General features: G+C 45.0%; 2 protein-coding genes across 3 annotated transcripts in view; one reads left to right on the forward strand and one right to left on the reverse strand.

The window, feature by feature from the left end:
• Nucleotides 1-7,117, reverse strand: part of FZD3 (frizzled class receptor 3) — a gene marked incomplete at both ends in the record, with an annotated part of 58,000 nt that extends 50,883 nt beyond the window's left edge. Inside the window, one exon of one of the 2 annotated variants that reach the window (XM_082305236.1) lies at nt 6,929-7,117. In XM_082305236.1, the coding sequence (XP_082161362.1) occupies nt 6,929-7,117 (189 nt within the window). The remainder of the gene's footprint in view (nt 1-6,928) is intronic. The other variant, XM_082305237.1, reaches the window with a different exon arrangement.
• A 12,607-nt stretch (nt 7,118-19,724) lies between these two features.
• FBXO16 (F-box protein 16) overlaps nt 19,725-20,299 on the forward strand; it is a gene marked incomplete at both ends in the record, with an annotated part of 32,804 nt that continues 32,229 nt past the window's right edge. Inside the window, one exon of the mRNA XM_082305238.1 lies at nt 19,725-19,820. Within this exon, the coding sequence (XP_082161364.1) occupies nt 19,725-19,820 (96 nt within the window). The remainder of the gene's footprint in view (nt 19,821-20,299) is intronic.

The following is a 20,299-nucleotide window of genomic DNA, read 5'->3' on the forward strand; positions in this document are numbered from 1 at the left end:
ACAAAACACCAGATGACTAAACCCTACTTTTCCATTAGCTTTATATTCTTATACTCCTATGAGTTTTGGATGCAGAACTGAAGAATACAGAAAGCCAGGGAAAAATGCTGAGATTTAGGAGGGTATAGTGCACGGGCAAGGCAAGAGAAGATGGGGGACAGAAAGGAATAAAGATGGAATTAAGGGGGAAAGAAGTTAAGGATTTTCCACCCTACATTCTCCCCATCGTTGCTTATCAGTGAGAAAGAAAGAAAGATGTTTCCCACTTGTATCCAAAAAAATCACTCGGAAATAGGAGGAGGAATGGGGCAGTACTACCTCCCAGCTCCAGGGAAGGCAGGAATCACAATCACATCAGCCAAGATCAGTGAATTTTGCACACTTCTCCCAGACCCTTTAGGCAAATCAAGAATTAAGAGACAATATTCCATGTTGAGTCCAAACCCTGATTATCTGAAATCAGTAGTAATGTATGCCTGACAGAAAAGCTATTTGAGAAACATCATTAAAATGAGCCACTTAATACTTGACCTACCTGTAATGGAAAGATACCTAACTCCTATTTCACATACTAAGACCAGGATGGGAATAAATATAGCTATGTCTTCTGTTGATGTCATTTTTAAGTATACTCTGGTTCTTTTCCACTTAAAAGACAAAAAAAAAAAAAATGAACTAGACTCGAAAGATCACTGGTGGAAGGAAAAAAAGAAAAAAAAAAAATTGCCACAAAAAAGAAACTGTGCTATACACACAGAAATAGCAAGGGTACGCAAATTTTGCAACACGGGGTCTGCTCTGCGGCAGGTCAATGCCTTTATCCTCTGCAGGAATCAGTAGAAGCAAGAAACCACTAAATTCGAAATAGGGTATGAAAAATCAGGTGTCTTCACATCTGTAGTTGCACATTTTGTGACAGAGTCCATTAACTATTCACTAGCTCTGCTTCTAAATATTCAAAACTGCATGACGGGATAGTTTATTTATGTTAACCCAATGATCCCCAGCTGGTGAACTCTGCCATGCTGATGGAGTAGGAGCATGGGAGTCAACATCACTCCTCTCCCCTTCCAGCTACCTTGCTCACACTGCAAAAACCAAATCATTATTTCTTTATTTCCCCCTTTGCATCCCCCACCTACACACTAGCTACGGTGCATCCGTAAGTCCCCACTGCTGCTCGTTTTTGATATGCAAAATGGGAATGGAAGTCGTGAGAGAGTGCAAAGGAATAGCATGTTATCTCCTCTGCCCACACGGTGACTGTATCATCTCATTTCTGGAGCGATTATACCTCCGGTATAATCCCAAAGGACAATGCTCCTGCGTTCCCCCAGAGGGACCCATTTAGCCCTCAACTATGTCTGGTTCCTGTCCTTTAAAGCCTCTTTGACCCCGAGTATCATTTGTGAGGTCCCACAAAAATCAGGGTAAGGAGAAGGAAGTGCTGGCAGTATATTTAACTGCAACAAGGCTGGCAATCATCATATTAACCCACTTCTCTTCATCAGCGACAAAAGCTTTAGTAGCATGCTCGCAGGCTCCAAGAGGCTACCAAGTTACACGTTTTCTGATAAAAATATTTGTCTACAAAAATTGCATTAAGGCAGATAAAAGAAACACTGCTTGCTAGTCTTACGCATAAGCAAATCCTCCAAGGCCAAAGGAATATTAAGTGAAAAAGGGACAGAAGATAATTCTTTGTAGCAATAATAATCCAAGAGATGGGTAAACAAGGTCAGATCCCTCAGGGGGACAGGGGTAATTTAACTTCTGCGTTGTCACTGCCTCATTCAGCACACATCTGTGTAACACGGCAGAACTGTGGCAGCAGCGCAACATCATCTCAATGTCACACTATCATCACGAACGTATTTAGAGGGAAGATTCAACAGCATAGCTGAGACAGATTATGCTAGATGGTTATTGTAATAAAACAACGTGTTAGCAGATCATAGAACATTTTAAAAATACCTTACAATATGTTTCACACGACAGCACGGAGCAGATAAAAGGAATGACCCCGCAGGGTCAGGAAATGCGAGGCCTGCGATGCACGCAGCGGCGGCCGCTGTGCAGTACTGCAGGGCAGGACAGCTCCCAGCTCCGCTCCGGCCTGGACAGCTCAGCCTGGCCGCAGGGCTCCGAAAAATAAAAATACCTGCCCGTTACGTCCGTCATCTCCTATCTCCAGCCTCTATCACGACCAGTACGTTAGTCTATATTAACCGGCATTACTCCTTCTAGAAAGAAGCAGATGTAAAATTACTCTCCGTTCAGTCTCCGCTATAGCCAAGTGGATGTTAACGGGGGTTGGACCGGTGCAGCTGGTGTTTGTCCTCCACCAAAAGGAGGAAGCCCCTTTAGAGATGCCTGGGGATAAAATAATGCTCCAGGCCCTTGCATGCAGAAAGCCCTCCCTTCAGCCTTTCGGGATTAAAGCAGGCCTTGCTGATGTAGCACAGCAGAAAGCGTAAGGCATTATCTTTCCTAGGAGCAAATAAAGGTATAGGAACTGATTACCGCATGGAGCAGTACACACTAAGAGGGACTCCTGATGCAATATTCTATTTTTCTTTGTTTAATCAAGATGGTTAATACCAATATTGCTGCAACATAACAAGACAACACTGATGACATGACTTACTAGCTTTTATTATAATTATGAAGGAATCATATTAGCATGAAGTCTCAAAAAGGCAACTTCCTGATTTTTTGTGTTTTCAAGAAATAACAATAAATGAGTTTTTAAACAGTTTCTTCAGTGAAGCAATCTATGGTGTGGGAAGTGAAGTACGCTGAATTTATTGATGGTGAGACAACAGCTGTAGTAGTTCTCTTTTTTGCTTCACATTCACTCTTTCTTGTATTGTACTCTTTCAGTACAAGCAAGCTGCATTTTTCTTAGGGGTTTTATTAGGAACTGTTGTGAAAAAGTGGTCCTGAAAAACTGTGAGAATTACAAGGCCCCCCCTCTCAATACACAAGATGAATCACACTGATTCTGCTGCTATATTCTTTTATGCTCGCAGCAAGTAGGCAGGGCTTGGAGATGAGAGGTGGTTACCAGAAAAAGTCACAATGCAAGTTTTAATAGACTTCATTCAGTTCAAAATTTGAGTGCTCAATCCATTTGACTGCAACATTAAATAATGCCCAAAAAGCCAACTAATAAAAACTTCCTTCTTGCTAAGTGCAGATTTAAGGGGCAATCTAGGCTAATACAAGGAGTGGAAATATAGTGTGGAAAAAGACCTGCGGCTTTTCATTCTTTTTTTCCTGTTCAAACCACTAAAAAACAACTCTGCCATGGAGGCACAGGCATGAATTTAAGCTTGACAATAGCCTTGTTTCCTTGCACAGCCTTCACCATTTTTCAGGAAGCACTCAGAAGCAGCCCATAGTCCATTCCCAGACTGAAACCACTGGCCTATATGCTAATTATATTGGCAGAAGGGAGTGCTATATACACCCACAACACCAACGCACCCATGCTAAGTTTAAGAATGGCTTTGGCATCGAGCTAGTATATGAACTGCAGCAACACAGTGTTTCATGCAAGCTAATTTATGCTATTAAGTTGAGCTTTATACCACAGAGTGCAGAGAAGCAGCATTCACTTCTCAGCTGTTCCTCTCTCTGTAGCAGAAAGCTATTTGATGAAGGTAAGAACAATTACACCAGTTATTCTGGCTCAGACTGAGGGTCCATATAATTACTGCTCTGCTTCCAACAGTGGCCATAGACTGTTAGTGAAAGTGATATTTTTGACAGTTCTCTGAAATCATTGGTTTAACACGTAACAAAAGCCAGAAAAATGAACATAATATTGGCCATTACTAGGAAGCTATTAGCAGCAAAAAGCGTGATTTTATTTGTAAATAAATCCCTAATGTGCCCACAGCTGGAGTGGTGTGCCATTCTCATCCCCACACCTCAGCAAGGACAAGGCTAGAAAAAGGGACAGAGAAAGGTAACTAAAAGTATTACAGGAATGAAGCAGTTGAATTGCAAGAAGAAAGCCCAAGCAGCTGGAACACTTCAATTTGGAGAGGAAAAACCTGGGGGATAAAACCGAGGCTTCCAAAATCATAAGTGTAACAGAGGATTTAACTGCAGCACAATATTGCACAATACTGGAACAAAAGGGTATTAAATGAAACTAGCAGGAAACTGGTTTAAAATAGGTTAGAGAATAAGCACTTCTTCACATGGTGGCTAGTGACCTGGCTGACAGTACTGTACTCATAGAATAATTCAGAGAAATTAATTGACAATAGACCCATTAAATGATACTAAAGGGAACAGGCAGGGAGGTACCCTCTAACATCCATAATTCAGGGACTGTGGATACTGGGGAAGCACCAGAGGAACAGCCCAGAGACAAGAAGCTTGCATCCCTTCCCTAAATAGTACCCCTCTTGCCATTAGCAGATACGGAACGCTTGGCAAAACGGACCGTTAGCAGGACAGTGCTTACATTCCCTAAACGCTCTCCCAGCCTGTGACAGTTTTCTGCCGAGAGGAAGAGCCCAAAGTGTTTTTTTTTTTTTCCACCTAGCCACCCTCATTGGCGCTATCTTCCAAGTTCTGGTCCAGTCTCCTCAAACTTTTGGCATCCACAGCACTGTCTAAGAGTTTCACAGCTCTACTGCCAGCTATTTGAAGAACCACCTCTTTCACACATTTTTTGAGACAGCTCAGAATTTCACACGACACTCCAGCTACCCGTGAGCCACAGGACTGTATAACACCACTGTAATGCCTGGTCTTTATCCCTTTCCTAATTATTCCACATCTGATTTTCCTTTTGACTCTCTTACTACTCAGTCAAGCTTCCAACCCAAATTTCAATAGACCAAACCATCATAAGTCCAATGAAATAAGCTGATCACCACCACTCAGCTGAAGAATATTACTCCCCCCAACACATACATATTTATCACTTTGAATTTCCTCAACAATTTTATGGCTCAACGGATCTCAAACGTAATCGCAAGATCTTTACAATTCTTCACTCTGGTTTGACCTTAGTTTTAAGTTACTCTCAACAGTATCAATAGGCTTTCTCATCTTACTGCTAACCTTCCCTTCTAGATCACTTAAGAAAATACTGAACAGCACAGATCCCGAAAGTCTTCCACTGATAATCTACTTCCACTCCAAGAGGTGACCATCTGCTTCTCCAGCCACCCAACAAAAACAAAACCCACCATCTCCACGCCTCTGCAAGCCAAGTCCCCGAAGTCTTCAATCCAGCTGGTTTCATCGATTCCTTTAATATCCTAAGTTCCACCTTCCAAAGACGAAATAAACAGCTTGTACACACCTAGCTGTTCACACTGTTATCCTACTAAACTCGCTTACTTGCTTCGGCTTCATTTTTCCTCCTTACAGTTAGATCTTCAAAGGTCCTTATAACTTACCAGAACCAATTCTAAAATAAAATTCATTCCTGTTGCTATGTATTTAGTATAATTGGAATCCCTAGCCACGTCCAAATGAGCCGTTGAAATGCACGTCCATAGTTCTCAAACAAAGCAAATTTAAGGCTGCCCAAATTTACAGGCTGCCCAGGGCAGTGGTGGAGTCCCCATCCCTGGAGGTATTTAAAGAACGGACAGATGTGGTGCTCGAGGACATGGTATAGATGGACTTGGCAGTGCTGGGTTAACGGTTGGACTCAATGATCTTAAGGGTCTTTTCCAACCTTAACGAGTCTATGATTCTATGATTCTAAGGGTAAGAACATCCATTTTCTTCTTACAGTAAAACGCCTGTCAAGTCTGGTTCACTACTCTTCCATAGAAAGACTACACAAAACCTTGGCTTTACATTATTTAACAAAAACAATTGAATTAAGTTTCTGTATTGTCAGGAAGAGCATTCGAAGATGAAAACACATGATTACTCTTTCTGTTCTCAGTATACACCACAGCGTATCTATCAGCAAGGGTTCCCAAGCACTTCAAAAATACAAATAAACCTGATCTGCACAAATCTCTCATGAAAATTTGAACAGGCTGACAGCGAGACTTGCCTAATATTCTGAATTTCCATCAGTTTTAGTCATATCACAGAATACCAAGTAAGGAAACTCCTTAGGTAGGGTGGCAGGATAGAGAACAGACTGAAGGGAACTTAAAAGTCTTGTATAAACTAGACTATAGATAAAAAGAGACTAAGTGTGTGGTTGAAGCCCCATCAGGAAAGTTCTCCAAAGAAAGCTTAGACAAATATCAGTGGAAATGTGTTGGGGTTTTTTAAAAGGAGAAAATTATTATGTGTAAGTCCAAAGAAAGTTTTGGGGGATAACGGTAACAGCAATAAGGTACCATTATAACAAAGAAAAGCTTGTCTGCCTGGATATAGAACAGAAACAGGTTAACTAAATTGTCTGCAAGACAACAGACTTTCTTGCAGCTGAGAAAAGCCGTACTAATAAATGAGCAAATTCCATTCTTTTCATCGTATGTCTTAGTGTTCTCATTTTCTTCACACCAAATTTTACACGAGTAAGAAAAGGCCAAATATTACAAAGCCACCAAACAACACAGTCTTCAGAACTAAAGATCTTCTATTCATTGTTCAGGATGCTATTTTTCTGGCATTTAGTTAAGTGACAGACCATTCAAAATATGCATTCCTGATCTGTCTAAATATTTAAAGTAACAGGCTAACATACAAACCCATCCAGAGTATTTCACACTCAGTTATACTAAATTAGGCAAATTTTGTAATCATAGAATATTTTAGTATATATTACAATACATCTTATGCAAGTGGTATTTGTTTCTATATTTAAGTTATTAATTATCTTGGTTTTTTCATTTTTATTTCTAATATAGGTATCTTCCTGGATTCTGTCACCAATTATTTGTCAACTAAAGGCCAAAAACATACATATTGCTGAAAAAAATAGTCTTACCTCCATTGCTAATGCTGCCGTTTGCTGGTCATAATGATTCAGAAGATTAGGCATAAAGGTGGTATTGTAAGGCAGATCCTGGCACATCCGCAAGATGATGGGCTCACAAGAAAATAAACTGTGCCCTCTTGTGTGCCCCACCAAAACATCCAAGAGCCAAAGGTAACAGAACATCCAGCTAACAGCCATCCTTCCACACTGGGAATGGGGCCAGTTAGTGAGCCCAGTCAGAAAGTTCTTTCAACTCCTCATGTACCCTCAGATTTCACTTCAACGGCGATATTTTCAGTCCTTGTTTAAGGTTCTTCAAAACTGGAATGCTCTTTGTATACAACATTCTTAGCTCAGTCCAGAAGAGGATGTATTTGAGACAGACGTGTGAGAAATCTTGCCTTTTCTTTTCTCTTCTCAGTATTATATAGCATGTACTAGGTTAAGGTATTAAAATGTTTAACCACATTCCCACACAATTGACCCCATCGTGACAGAACAGCAGTCGAGTTATATTCTTCTTTTGTTAGGTAACCTAGAATAAAAAACACAACAAACAGAATACAGTAAAAAGCCTTGTAATTGATGAAAATATTTTAGCTCTAAATAGCCTGGCAGACAAACTGCTTCAAGTTCTCGCGTGCAAGACTAGAGGGTCCCCTGACAAGTTTTAATCCTGGTTTCAGACTGGTTCTGGTGGAAAAAAAGCTGGTGTGCTGTAAAACCCTAACCAAGAAGGATGGTGCAAAGGGGGAATGCACTTACTATGAAGAAAACATTTTTAGAAAACCCCACACTTTAAATTTAACCATGTGAGCATTACAATTGTTGACCACACTGAAACCAAGCTATTTATGACTCAGCATCTCCACTGGTACATTCACAGCGATAGTATCTCTTTAGTTGCATGGCCTCGTAACTTCTGCTGAATAATTATAAAACAAAAACAAAACAGTCACCACCACCAATACACAAGTCCCAACTTGCAGTACTGAAGACTACTGTTCTGCCCAACAAGCTACAGTCATGGTTTGGCTACCTGTCTTCAAATATGTCATTTTAGTCCAGTTGTAAACAGCTTTTTTGTTGTCTCTAACCCATTTTACTTGCACACATCTCATTTCTTGCTCTCTGGAAACCATCATAACAGCTAAGGATAAGCCAGAAGACAGCATTCTTTGACCACCCCTTTCTCCACACGCTCTCGAAGATGGAAACTGCACATGTACGGTTGTTCTGCCAGTTCCACTCTACCTATAGAGCCAATTTAAACAGCAGTCATTCCCCAGGGCTGGATCTGCATTTTCTCAGCACTAAGGGGCTGAAGTGGAACAAGCAGAACGGGGACTCAGCATATCGTGCTCATCGACTGGAGAAACAAACTCTGAAATTGGAGGCTGAAGCATGGAAAAAGTTGACAGAGCCGTAAGAGTACAGAGAGGCCCTTTTCTGAAAACAATTTTGTCTTACAGCAATGAAATTTGCAAAATTCTGTCTCTAACCAACTGCTATTAAAAAAATATGGTTAAAAAAGGTAAGAGAAATTTAGAAATTCTGTTTGAACCAGAAAACCCCAAGTACTCCATCAGTATTCCCAAGAGTAGGCAATGACAAATTTGAACAGACTTCCAATCTGGAGAGAGTAATGTTTTTGCTTAGACATTCAGGAAGGGAAATAAATTCTACATGTCAGAGAGGGAAAAAGTTTTTCCTTTCTCCCTAATGCAAACTTAGCGAGAGATACGAAAGAGTTAATTACTAGACTCCTGCTGGTATCAGCCGATCAAAAAAGTTATGCATGCACACTTTTGTTTACATAGGCCCATCTTATGGTCAGAAAAATTAAATACCATATCCCTCTTTAAACCCTCATATACTTTGCGGGTTGGACTAGATAATCTTGAGAGGTTCCTTCCAACCTAAACAATTCTGTGCTTCTCTAAGATCATGTGAGGCAATGTTTTTGGCTGTAGCTGTGTAAGACCAGCTGGTAAAAACAAACAGGCGAATAGGAAAAAGACCAAGATGCTAAACATAACCACGCTAAATTACGTTCATTGACAACTTGCTTTCAGAGGCTGCTTACTCCCTCACAGCTACTGATGGGGAATCCACGTCTGAAGCAGCACTGAAGTACATAAAAGAACACAAACAGTAAAACTGTTCCAAACCTAGGAAAAATAAAACATGACCAAAAAAAAGCAGAAAAGAGAACTATCTACCCCTTAAGTTAGGTGGTAGAACCAACCAACACAGCTCAAATCACAGCGTCTTGCTTATATTCTGAAGTAAGCAAATGTTGCTGTGAAGAGCAGTCAACACGCTGACTTTAAAAGATCAAAATTAGCCACAATATTTAAGACATGCTGCATCTAACCACACCTGATTTTAGTCCAATTTTAAGTTCATATGGCCTGGAAAAGCTATGTCCTTTGGATCTAAGGAAGCCATTTCTCAGACTTATTTTTTCGGAATTTAGAGCCTCGCAAAAAAACCAAAGACCTGAACTATCCCATCTTCCAGGCAGCATTACTTAACCCTAAAGGTTTCTGCATATTCTCACATCCTGACCAGAAGATTACAAGTTATAGACAGAAAAAACCAATTCCTACTTAGTTTTGCACAAGGTGCCTAATCCCCTTTGAATCCAGTCCTTTGATTTTAACATTTTAATAATAGTTCCCCAAACTCAGGAGAAGAAGCCTTTTCAGTTTGTTGTCATCTCCAGAACACTGGCTTCAAGTAATTTTTTTCTTTTTCCCCGAACACGTTGGCCACCAACTCCAAAAGACTTTATTCAACAATTTCAGTGAAGTCAACTTGTAGCATGGATTAGCAATTGACTTTTTAGCATGCTCCCTGTAATTCAGGTGCCATTCCAGCAGCAATCAGTAGATAATGCTTCATAAGAGAGGTTCAGAAGCAACATAAGGTGAACTGCACTCACACTGGGTATTGTGTTAAAGTTGGAAGCACAAACATTGGGTAAATCCAGGTCAGGATCCAGAGTCTTGGGAAGAACTCCAAGAACACTTCACACAAATCACCATATTAATGACATTCAAAGTAGAGACTCCAAACAAATCCACCCATCTTCTCACTTCCCCACAACCTCAAACTGAAAAAAACGTGCAAAAACCTAGACTCAATAAGCCACGAAAAGTTTTAACTAACTGTGCAAAAAGCAGAAAAAAATGTGTCATGTCCTTTCAGGACTTTTCCATTTTATGCTCAAGATCTTAGTACTATGTAGTATCATAAAGGAAATGAAGAATATATTTACTAGAGCCAGAAAAGAACACCAGATTATATAGCCTAGTCATCCAGTGCCCTTTCACAGGAAAAAAAAAAAAAAAAATCTAGGTGAAATTAAAAATAAAGACAACCATATCATTGCGAAAGGAGACAGAAGTTTTGCAAACGAGCATATAGATGACCTATTAATTGGTGTAGACAGATGAATGCTGTAATAAGCAAACTTTAGTGTCAAGATAGTTTCTTACCACAGATCCAGTTCTGTATATTCTTTGTTAAGCCTCTACATATGAAATTTTGTGGTTATTTTTATATGTATATAAAAACAAAACAAAACACTTTCGATGACACTGGGGATAAAAGAGGAGGAGGGGATACCTACCCACCTACCCCAAGGCACTGCAAAAAAAAAAACTGCGGGCAAAAAGGGTAGGAAGCAGCTAGTTTGTTAAGTGTGGTTACGGATTTATACATTATTTATAATCATAAGAAGCCCATCCAATTCCTGCTGTAAAGCATAAATTAAGACATGCATAGACGACTACTATAAAGAGTGAAAAACATGAAATGAAAGGGTTGACTCCCACAAGTGATTTTTTTTTTTTTTTTCAAATAAATTTCAAAGTTACTAAGGGAGCAATGGGAGGGGGGCAATGAGAAAAAACTCATCAGACTTTAGAAAGAAAGTACGTAGGCGGATTAATTCACAGTTATCTGTCCCAGAGAAATGAGGTGATAAAACAACAAACTAGACTCCTCCTGTACAAGTGAGAAGACGAGAGGAGGATGTCACTTTAGTCATTCCCCACCCAATTCTGATCACGGAGAAAGGAAAGGAACTCATTCATTGCACACAAGCACTGGCAGCGTTTCCCCAACCCATTCCCACCCACATGAAGGCACAAAAGGAGAATACATTATTCTCCCAACTCCATTTTAATTAGTCAGTGGGAAAGAAACTCCAGTGCTGTACTCCCCTGTTCCACTTCTGTTATGTATTAAGGGAGAACCACACTATAATCCCCCACATCCTCTAATTCAGTTAGGAGACTATGGAGGAAAGAGGGCACATGCTACACTCTCCCACTCTTCCATGCTCCTCCTCACCGTACGACAGGGCAGAATGAAGGAAGAGGCAGCGTACCTCCTCTTCCCCTCTCCCTCCGCGCAGCCACACCACGACAGTCCCTGCTCCGCTCCCAGGGGGGACGACGGAAAGGCAGAAACCCTTTCTGGTTAGATTCTCCATGTATATGAAGGGACAGGTCTAGCATCTCTCTCCATTTGAGTTCATATTGCATGGCAAGCTAAAGGAACTGGAGAGGGAGCTAGCCATCATCCCCTAGACTGGAAGGGGAGGCAGGGTGCAGACTGAACTAGCATTTCCCCTTGTGTTTTAAAGGCAAAAGGAACAAGTGCACACATGGGACTAGCATCCTCTTGGATTCCCGCTGCATTGCAAAGGAAAAGGAAGGATATATAGGTACATAAGACTAACACTCATTCCCCCTGGGTCCCCACTGCGTTGCAAAAGGAAAAGGAGAGTGCGTGGATAGAGCTAGCATCCCCTCGGGTCCCTGCTGCAGTTGAAAGGGAAAAGGGCGAGGGAGGCGTGCATGGGGCCAGCATCCCTCTCCTCCCGGGTCCCTGCCACCGCACTGCCAAGAGAAAGGAGGGAAGCGTGGGACCTGCAGCCTCTTGGGTCCCCAACGCACTGCAGAAGAAAAGGTGTGGGTGTGTGTGGAGGGAGGAATGGCATCCCCTCCTCCTCGGGTCCCCAGGGCACTGCTGGGGGAAGGAGAGGCGGCAGGTCCCCTTTCCTTTGGATCCAACGCTGCAAGGGGAAAAGGAGGGAGGGTGCACATGGGCGAAGAACCCTCTCCCTCGGGCTCCCAGGGCACTGCGAGGGGAAAGGGGGACTCGCACCCCCCTCCCCTTGGGTCCCCGATGGGAAAGGGATGGGGAAGGGAGGGGATGAGCATCCCCTTCTGCTGGGGATGTCCCTACCAGCGCACCGGCAGGGACAGGGGCAGCGGGAACGCAGGGACCAGCATCTCCCGGCCCCGAGGCGCTGCTGAGGGCGAGGGGGGGGGGATCCGGTACCTCCATGTCGTTCAGCGGAGGACACGACCAGCATCCCCTGTCCTTTGGGACTTCACCCTCCGCTCCGCTCCGCTCACTCCCCCCGCCCAGAGGACGCTTCATGGCCGCCCCCCACAGCGCCGTCTCCGGGAGCGGGTGTCTCTGCCCCTGGCGAGCGAGGCGGCCGCCGTGGAGGCGAAAGAACGACATCCCTGAGGGAAACCCCCTGCCCACCTTCACATCCCGCCCCCCTCCGCCCCGCCCGGGTCCCGGGTCCCCGCCGTTACCTCAGCGCGGGGTCCCGCCGCTGCGGCCCCGCTTCTCCCCTCAGGTGGCGGCGGAGGCAGCGGCCGCGCCTCCTCCCGCCCGACCCCGCCGCAGCGCGCGCCCCGCCCCGCCCCGCCCCGCCGTGCCGTCACGCCCTGCCGCGCCCCGCCCCTCTCCCTGCCGAAGCGAACCAGCCAATCAGAAGGAGTCGGGCAGGTTGCTAGGTAGATCAGAACCTCCGACCGTTTTGCCTTCCCGCCCCCCCCCCTCCGTAGGAGCTGATTGGCTGGCGCTCTTCCGGGGGGGGCGCGGGAAGCGGTTGCCATAGCGACGGGAAGCGGCCTGGCGGGAGGAGTAGGCCGCGCCGCCCGCGGGCGGGGAGGAGGCAGGTGAGGGGCGGCCCGGCCCGGGGTGACCGAGGTCTGAGGGGCCACGGGGTGGGGGGATCCCCTGGGAGGGCGTGGGGCACACGGGGGTGGGCAGGGGGTGCGTGGGGAGGGGGCAGAACTGCAGTGGGGCAGGAGGGGGCGAATGCTGTGGGGCGTTGAGGGGAGAAGCGCAGCGTGGCGTGGGGAGGGGGACACAAATGCAGTGGGACAGTGGAAAGAGAGGGGAGTACAAACTCCATAGGGGATGCGGAGGGGGTACCGGATTCAATAGGATGCAGGGAGGGGGTCTGATGGGAAGATGGAAGACCCCAGTGTGCGGCAAGCACGGCCGGTGCTGGGAGGAAGGGGGTCTGCAACGCAGCCGGCGGAGAAGGTATAAACGCCGCAGACACTGAGGCACAACGGGCCTGGGGTCTGCCCAGCACCGCCAGGCCTGGGGCCCGAGAGGACTGCTGTTCCCTTGGGTCCCAGGAGGGATGTCAGTGGAAGGAGTACTTAGAAATATTAATGCTCAAAGGCACAGGGCGTAAAGACATCATGCAAAGAGTATAAATCATAGAATCACAGAATGGTTTGGGATGGAAGGGACCTCCAAAGGCCACCCAGTCCCACCCCTGCCATGGGCAGGGACATCTTCACCCAGACCAGGGTGCTCAGAGCCCCGTCCAACCTGGCCTTGAATGTGGCCAGGGATGGGGCATCTCCCACCGCTCTGGGCAACCTGGGCCAGTGTCTCACCACCCTCAGCACAAACAATTTCTTCCTTCTGTCCAGTCTGAACCTCCCCTTTTAGTTTAAAACCATTCCCCCTTGTCCTATTGCCACAGGCCCTGCTAAAACGTCTGTCCCCATCTTTCTTATCAGCCCCCGTTAAGCACGGAGAGGCCGCAATCAGCTCTGCCCGCAGCCTCCTCCTCCCCAGGCTGAGCACCCCCAGCTCTCAGCCTTTCTCCACAGCAGAGCTGCTCCAGCCTCTGACCATTTTGGTGGCCTCCTCTGGCCCTGCTCCAACAGCTCCATGTCCTTCCTGTGCTTTACCAACTTGGTAAATGGGTGGAAAAAGCACTGGTATCTATGGGCACAAGTACCGAGCAGCTGGGGTTTGCTACCACCTTTTAAAGTGGGGTGGGGAAAGCTATTGGGGCATCACAGGACAGGGGGACGGTGGGCGGTGTAATTGTATGTGCTGCAGGACTAGGGACGTTCTGGGGGGCTTTGAGGTAAGGACACCATGGATCATCCAATTGCATAACAGAATATAAATCCAGCGAGGTTTGGGGTAGAAAGGGAAATGCTTTATTCTGTAGGGATAAAAGGGACCTTGCTGTTGTCTTATTTAGGGGAGAAAAGGTGTTAGGGATCAATACTGATCAGTTCCCCTGAGTGTAATGTCATTGGGACTCTGCAGTGCTGTGACAGCTCCTGGGAGGACGTTGGCCCTGCAGGACACGAGGAGACTGATGCGGAGCAGGAGTGGGCCTCAGTGCTTCTGGGCTCAGAGCAGATCCTGGAGAACATCTGTAGCGTGGACGCAGAGGAGAGCAGTCAGGTATTGACATCACCGGGGAGGGGAGATCGCGGGGTTTATTGGAGACCAAAGAGGGCACCAGTCCTTTGGAGCTGAGTGATGCTGTGGGGTAAAAGGGATAGGATAGGATAGGATAGGATAGGATAGGATAGGATAGGATAGGATAGGATATTTCAGTTGGAAAGGACCTACAATGACATATAGTCCAAATGCCTGACTACTTCAGGGCTGACCAAAGTTAAAGCATATTATTAAGGGCATTGTCCAAATGCCTCTTAAACGCTGACAGGCCTGGGGCATTGACCACCTTGCTAGGAAGCCTGCTCCAGTGTTTGACCACCCTCTCGGCAAAAAAATGTTTCCTAATACCTAGTCTGAACCTCCTCTGATGCAGCTTTGAGCCATGGTTCTGAAGAGAATGGGCATGGTAGGGGTACTCAAACCTTGGGTTCTTGTGCACAGGGATATTTCTAGCACACCCTGGCAGGGGTAAGGGTGTTGGTCTGGTGCAGTGCAGGGTGCGGAGAGGTGATGGTGCTGGGGAGAGGCAGAAATATGAGCGGCATGAGGTGCTGCAGGTGTTTGGGTTTATCAGTACCGCGGCGATGCCGTGCTCTGGGGATTATTGACGCTGTAGCATTGGTACCACAGAGATCCTCGAAGCCAGCTGGGCAAACATCAGTGTCAGGGTCGCAGAGCCTTCCACGGGACTGAGGGCGGCCATGAGAAGACTGATGCAGTAGCGGGGAACACTAGCAGTATGATGCAGTCAGAGCAGCTGTGTTAACTGAGGACAGGGCGTCACCGTGCAAGGTGCAGGTGACAAGTGTGGAAGGCTGGATGCTGTCAGTGCTTTGCAGCTTGTGGGTTAAGGGCTAGCTAGAGGGAAAGGAGTGCAGTATTGGCCTCCTTGTCGTAAATCATTGCAAATGTGCACTTAGCCTCCTGCTCTTCTCCTCTTGCCAGCTTTCTAAGTGTCCCCCTACATATGAGGATCTGTTGCACATTATCTTTTCCACTCAGAGCAATCTGCTTGAATTTTTCCATTTTGAATGCCCTATAGTTTGGCCTACATTCTAGATTGTTTTTCTGTTACTACTGCTTAAAGCATTTCTTCCATAGCATCAATCATTGCACTGTTTATTGTTGATCTAATAATTTACAATAAAAATACTTTCCTGTCTGAGCTTGAGATTCATTCAGTCAAATTCTGTTTATTCGCAACTGAACTCCTCGACGGTGCCATGGTCGTCACGTGGATTAATGTGATCAGGCTTTTTCTCTGCAAAATGCATCCTTAAACCTCTGAGTGCACCAGGCTTTGTTGAACCACAAAGGCTTACTGCTGTGGAGATGTGGTCAAAAACATTAATAAAGTGGGTCTGCTTCTGAAGGACTTGTTTTGAGTATGGTTTGCCCAAACCTCTGGAATGCCATTCCAGAGGGTTAAGCAGAGATTAATCCAGCTAAAGGAAATTATTCCAATGCCCTTAGTTAATATGATATGATCATTATGTATTGTTAATCTTTCTTAAATGTAATCACATTTTTTTAAACCAAGGACTTGACCCGACTTGTACTGAAATCAGTGAAAGTATTTGCATTGGCTTCAGCAGGATTTCCATCAGTCTTGAAATTGTGGCGCTGTTAGACAACGCCATTCATCTTTCCTGCCCTGTGAAATTAATGTATGTCTTCTTCGTACATCTCAAAAAGCACAAATCTCTTGGATCCCCACTCAGCATATCCTTTCATTCGAACTGTGAACCATTCCTAGGTACTCTCTGGCTGTAGTAACCCAGGTGGTTTTGCTCTTTTTTAACATCTACGCTCTGCCGGGCTCACCTGCTCTCTGCAAACTGTGTAAGGTAACTGCTTTGAAACAGCTGGAGATCTCTGACCAGCTTGGTGTGAAGTTAATCAGACACAACCGGCTTGAAAACACTGTGTATGCTCACGAAACTTGGTCTTTCCCCACCCTTTCCCCCAAATCTCTTTTGCGCTGGCATTTACTATGCCTGCCACCTGTTCCTACGTTGCCTTTTTATTCTCCCTAGAAGAAAATAGGTAATTTTTTTAGCATCATGTGTCAATAGCTTGTCCTCTATGGGTAGTGAACCAATATTTTCCTTATATATATTTAAAGCTTGATTTCTTGTTAACCTCATCTCATGTCTCTTGCTAGTTGAATGTTTTCAGATCAGCTGGGCTTGATGAATTTCATCCCAGGATACGTGAAGACCAAGCTGGAGCAATCTCTGGAACGTTATCTCAGGCAACCAGCCCAAAGATAACGACTATTGCAGAAGAAAAGTGGGGCCCTGGCTAAACAGCTTGGCAATCGCTGGTCTGCACAGTACACCAGCTGCTTTTTAAAGCATACTGAGCAAGCTGCAACAGCCACTGCAGTATCATGTCATAGATTAACTCTGATCAGAGTTACTCTAGGCTCTTGAAGAAGCCAGATTAGCTGTTAATCCTGCCAGGGACAGGGAGTTCAGGGTGAAGACAAGAAGTGCAGGTTTTCCTTTGGGGAACAGGCAGCTAAACTGTAGTTGGTAAACCAAGTCTCTTTTTAGCAGGCCTATAAAGAACTTGCAGTCCAATTTTCAGGCTAGCTGTTGTTACAAGTGAGGTGTTTCTTGATTGTCTAACACTGCTGGATCCTCAGATGCATCCCATGAAATTCAAGGCCACCTAATAAGTAAGCACACCGAGTCCCAGCATGTACAGCGTGCCTTTGAGGAACCCCAGTAAAACACGTGCTCTAAAGCGACATTGCACAGTCATAGAATCATAGAATCACAGAATCGTTAAGGTTGGAAAAGACCCTTAAGATCATCGAGTCCAACCGTTAACCCAGCACTGCCAAGCCCACCGCTAAACCATGTCCTCGAGCACCACGTCTACACGTCTTTTAAATACCTCCAGGGATGGGGACTCAACCACTTCCCCGGGCAGCCTGGGCCAGGGCCTGACTTCACCAAAGAATTCACCCTGTAAAGACACGCCGCTGGGGTTGGACTTGGGGTTGCCTCCCTCCCCTCGTCACCATTTCGAGTGTAGCTGGGGAGATGAGGAGCAGAGCGGACGGTGGTTGTGTGACTGCGCTAGCAAAGGGGTAGCGAGGGAGGGATGGCACGTCGTGTACAAAGTTAAAATGTTTGGCTACGCTCGCCTTTTTGCCTGATGGTACCTGCCTTTGCAGCTCTGTTTATGCATCGTGCTCGAACATCAAGTGCAGTTCAGGCAGTTTTATGGCATGTGCAGCTGGGAATATGACTTCTGCCAGGTGCCTTCCAAGCCACGTTTTTGGCACAGAAGGCGCACAAGAAGGTCCAGAGGCACGACGATCTCTTTGGGCTACGAGCTGCTAACACGCCGGTTTGCGGAGGTGCTTTGTGAACGCGGCTGCTCCAGCACCAAGAAAGCACGTCTGCGTAGGGAAACTGGAACGTGAATCCGGGGTTGGGAGTGTGCTGCAGTGACAACTGATGGTTTTGTGACTAATGTAGAAGGTTGTCCCTGAAAAACAGGACATGGTTGCCTGAACCTGTTTTTTTGGCAGTGGAGCTGTTTCTCTAGCTTGTAATGTTGTATTTCTGTGCATTGAAAAGGGCAGGGGCCTTGCAGAAAAACAAAACAAACCAAAACCAACCCAGTAAGCGATCCCATCGTAATGCGTATCCCAAATGCACCTACTCAGTTGCACAAGAAGCCTCTAACATTGGCCAACTACAGAATGTGAGGCTTTGAAACCTTAGTATGTCTTTTAGCTTTCCGTGGCTTCTCTGTGGGAAGTTAAAATTGCGGTGTGCAGACAAAAAGTTATTTAAGGATCTCTAGCAAAAAAAAAAAGAGAGAAAGAACCCAGACTCTTGTAATGAACTTTTTTCCTAACCACAGACCATATTACATCACTAGATGCAGAGAGAAAGATATAACAGATTTTTCCTTTTTTTCTTTATATTTCTTTGATTCCATAATAACTTAGGAAAGAAAGGGAGGAAAAACTAAATCAAAAAGGTGATGGGCCCAGACAGATCCTGCAGTGGGTTTTGAAGATTAATCTTCCATCGATATAGAGAGGAATTTCGTCTGGGTAAGGAATGTGGACTGGCCTTTCATGAAGAGGTGTCTTGTGAGCCTCAGAGCTGTATTAGCAAGAAAGGGCCTTTTTCTGGGTGGGTTTTGAGGTGCTTGGGTTCAGGGTAGGTTGGCAACGCGATATTGGAGTTACTTAGTGGATTTGCCTTTTCTTTTGTTCCAAAAGTCCTATTAGTCAGCTTGCCACTGTGGAGCTTTAAAGCGATCTGAAGTGTTTACAGAAAAATTGCTTAATAATTATATGCAGGGAACTGAGATATTTTTTAATGTGGTAAAGAAATGAGTTGGTTTTCAGGCTGCCGCAGCTTAAGCCTCCAGTCTGGAAACTGGATGCCTGAGGTGAGCAATGACATTATCCTGCTGAATCCAGCTGCAGGAGAGAAGATGAAGGAAAAAAAGCTTTTCCTATGTTTGAGCAAGAATTTATGAAGAAATGACTTTGTCTGAACAAAGTCCAGTTACTTGGTGTCACAAAACAGAAGGAAAAATTTTGTTAAATGTCCGATTTACTTAATGTAGAAATTTTTATTTAAAAGAGCAGCACAGTCAGAGCAAACCATCAAAACCAATCCGCCTGAACACAGGACCCTGAGAGATTTCAGTCAATTCTGAACCATTCTGGATTTCCTTCTTTCAGTTAAGTGTTACAGAAACAAATTGGCCCTACGAGACTCGGCATTATATGCCCATCAAAATCAGTAAAAGCCTAGCTAGTGTCACTTAAGTAGATGCACAAGTTATCTCCAATTTTCAGTGCCAACAACTGGAAAGAGAAATTTCGTGTACTTTCTAGCTTGCTGCGAATACCCTGTTGTGATCATTCATGCAGCAAAAATCAAAGGCATATTCGATAACATTTGTGATGGGGAAGACCTGCTTAATTATTAATTATTTATATGGCATTAGTGCACAGAGGTCCTATCAGGAAATCTGGCCTTTATTGTCACAGTTACTGGGGGTACACAAAATAAAAGGCCTGACCCTAACTAACTTTCAAATAATTTTACTTCTATCATTGCTGTGCTATGAAATCATTGGATTCTCTCTTAAAATTACTTGCTTTTCACTAACATACTGTAATGGAGTAGCACAGAGATAATGTTGGTCTTTGTTCTGTTCAATTGTTGTAGCCATTGGTGCTGACAAGACGTCACAGGACCCACCATCTCCTGTATCTATGGCATTTGCACCTCCTAGAAACATGGATGGCCCCAAGCTACAGACCAAGATGAGCACGTGGACACCGCTGAACCATCAACTCATGAATGACAAGGCAAGTTCCGTGCAAATGGGCCAAATTCATAGAATCACAGAATTGTTGAGGTTGCAAGGGACTTCTGGAGAACATCTCGTCCAACCCCTCAAGGCAAAGTCAGCTAGAGCATTTGCTCAGGATCTTGTCCAGTCGGGTTTTGAATATTCTCAAATCCCAAGACAGATTCTCAGGTTCGCTTCGCAAATTCTCAAGTCCTAGAAAAATTTAACTTATAGAATCATAGAATTGTTTCGGTTGGAAAAGACCTTGAAGATCATCGAGTCCAACCGTTAACCCAGCACTGCCAAGCCCACCACTAAACCATGTCCCTCAGCACCACATCTCCCCGGCTTTTAAATCCCCCCAGGGATGGGGACTCAGCCCCTGCCCCGGGCAGCCTGGGCCAGGGCCTGACAGCCCTTTGGGGGAAGAAGTTTTTCCCAATACCCAACCCAACCCTGCCCTGGCGCAGCTTGAGGCCGTTCCCTCTCGTCCCA

Source organism: Platalea leucorodia (genome assembly GCF_965183815.1).
Source record: "Platalea leucorodia genome assembly, chromosome: 3".
Taxonomy (NCBI): domain Eukaryota; kingdom Metazoa; phylum Chordata; class Aves; order Pelecaniformes; family Threskiornithidae; genus Platalea; species Platalea leucorodia.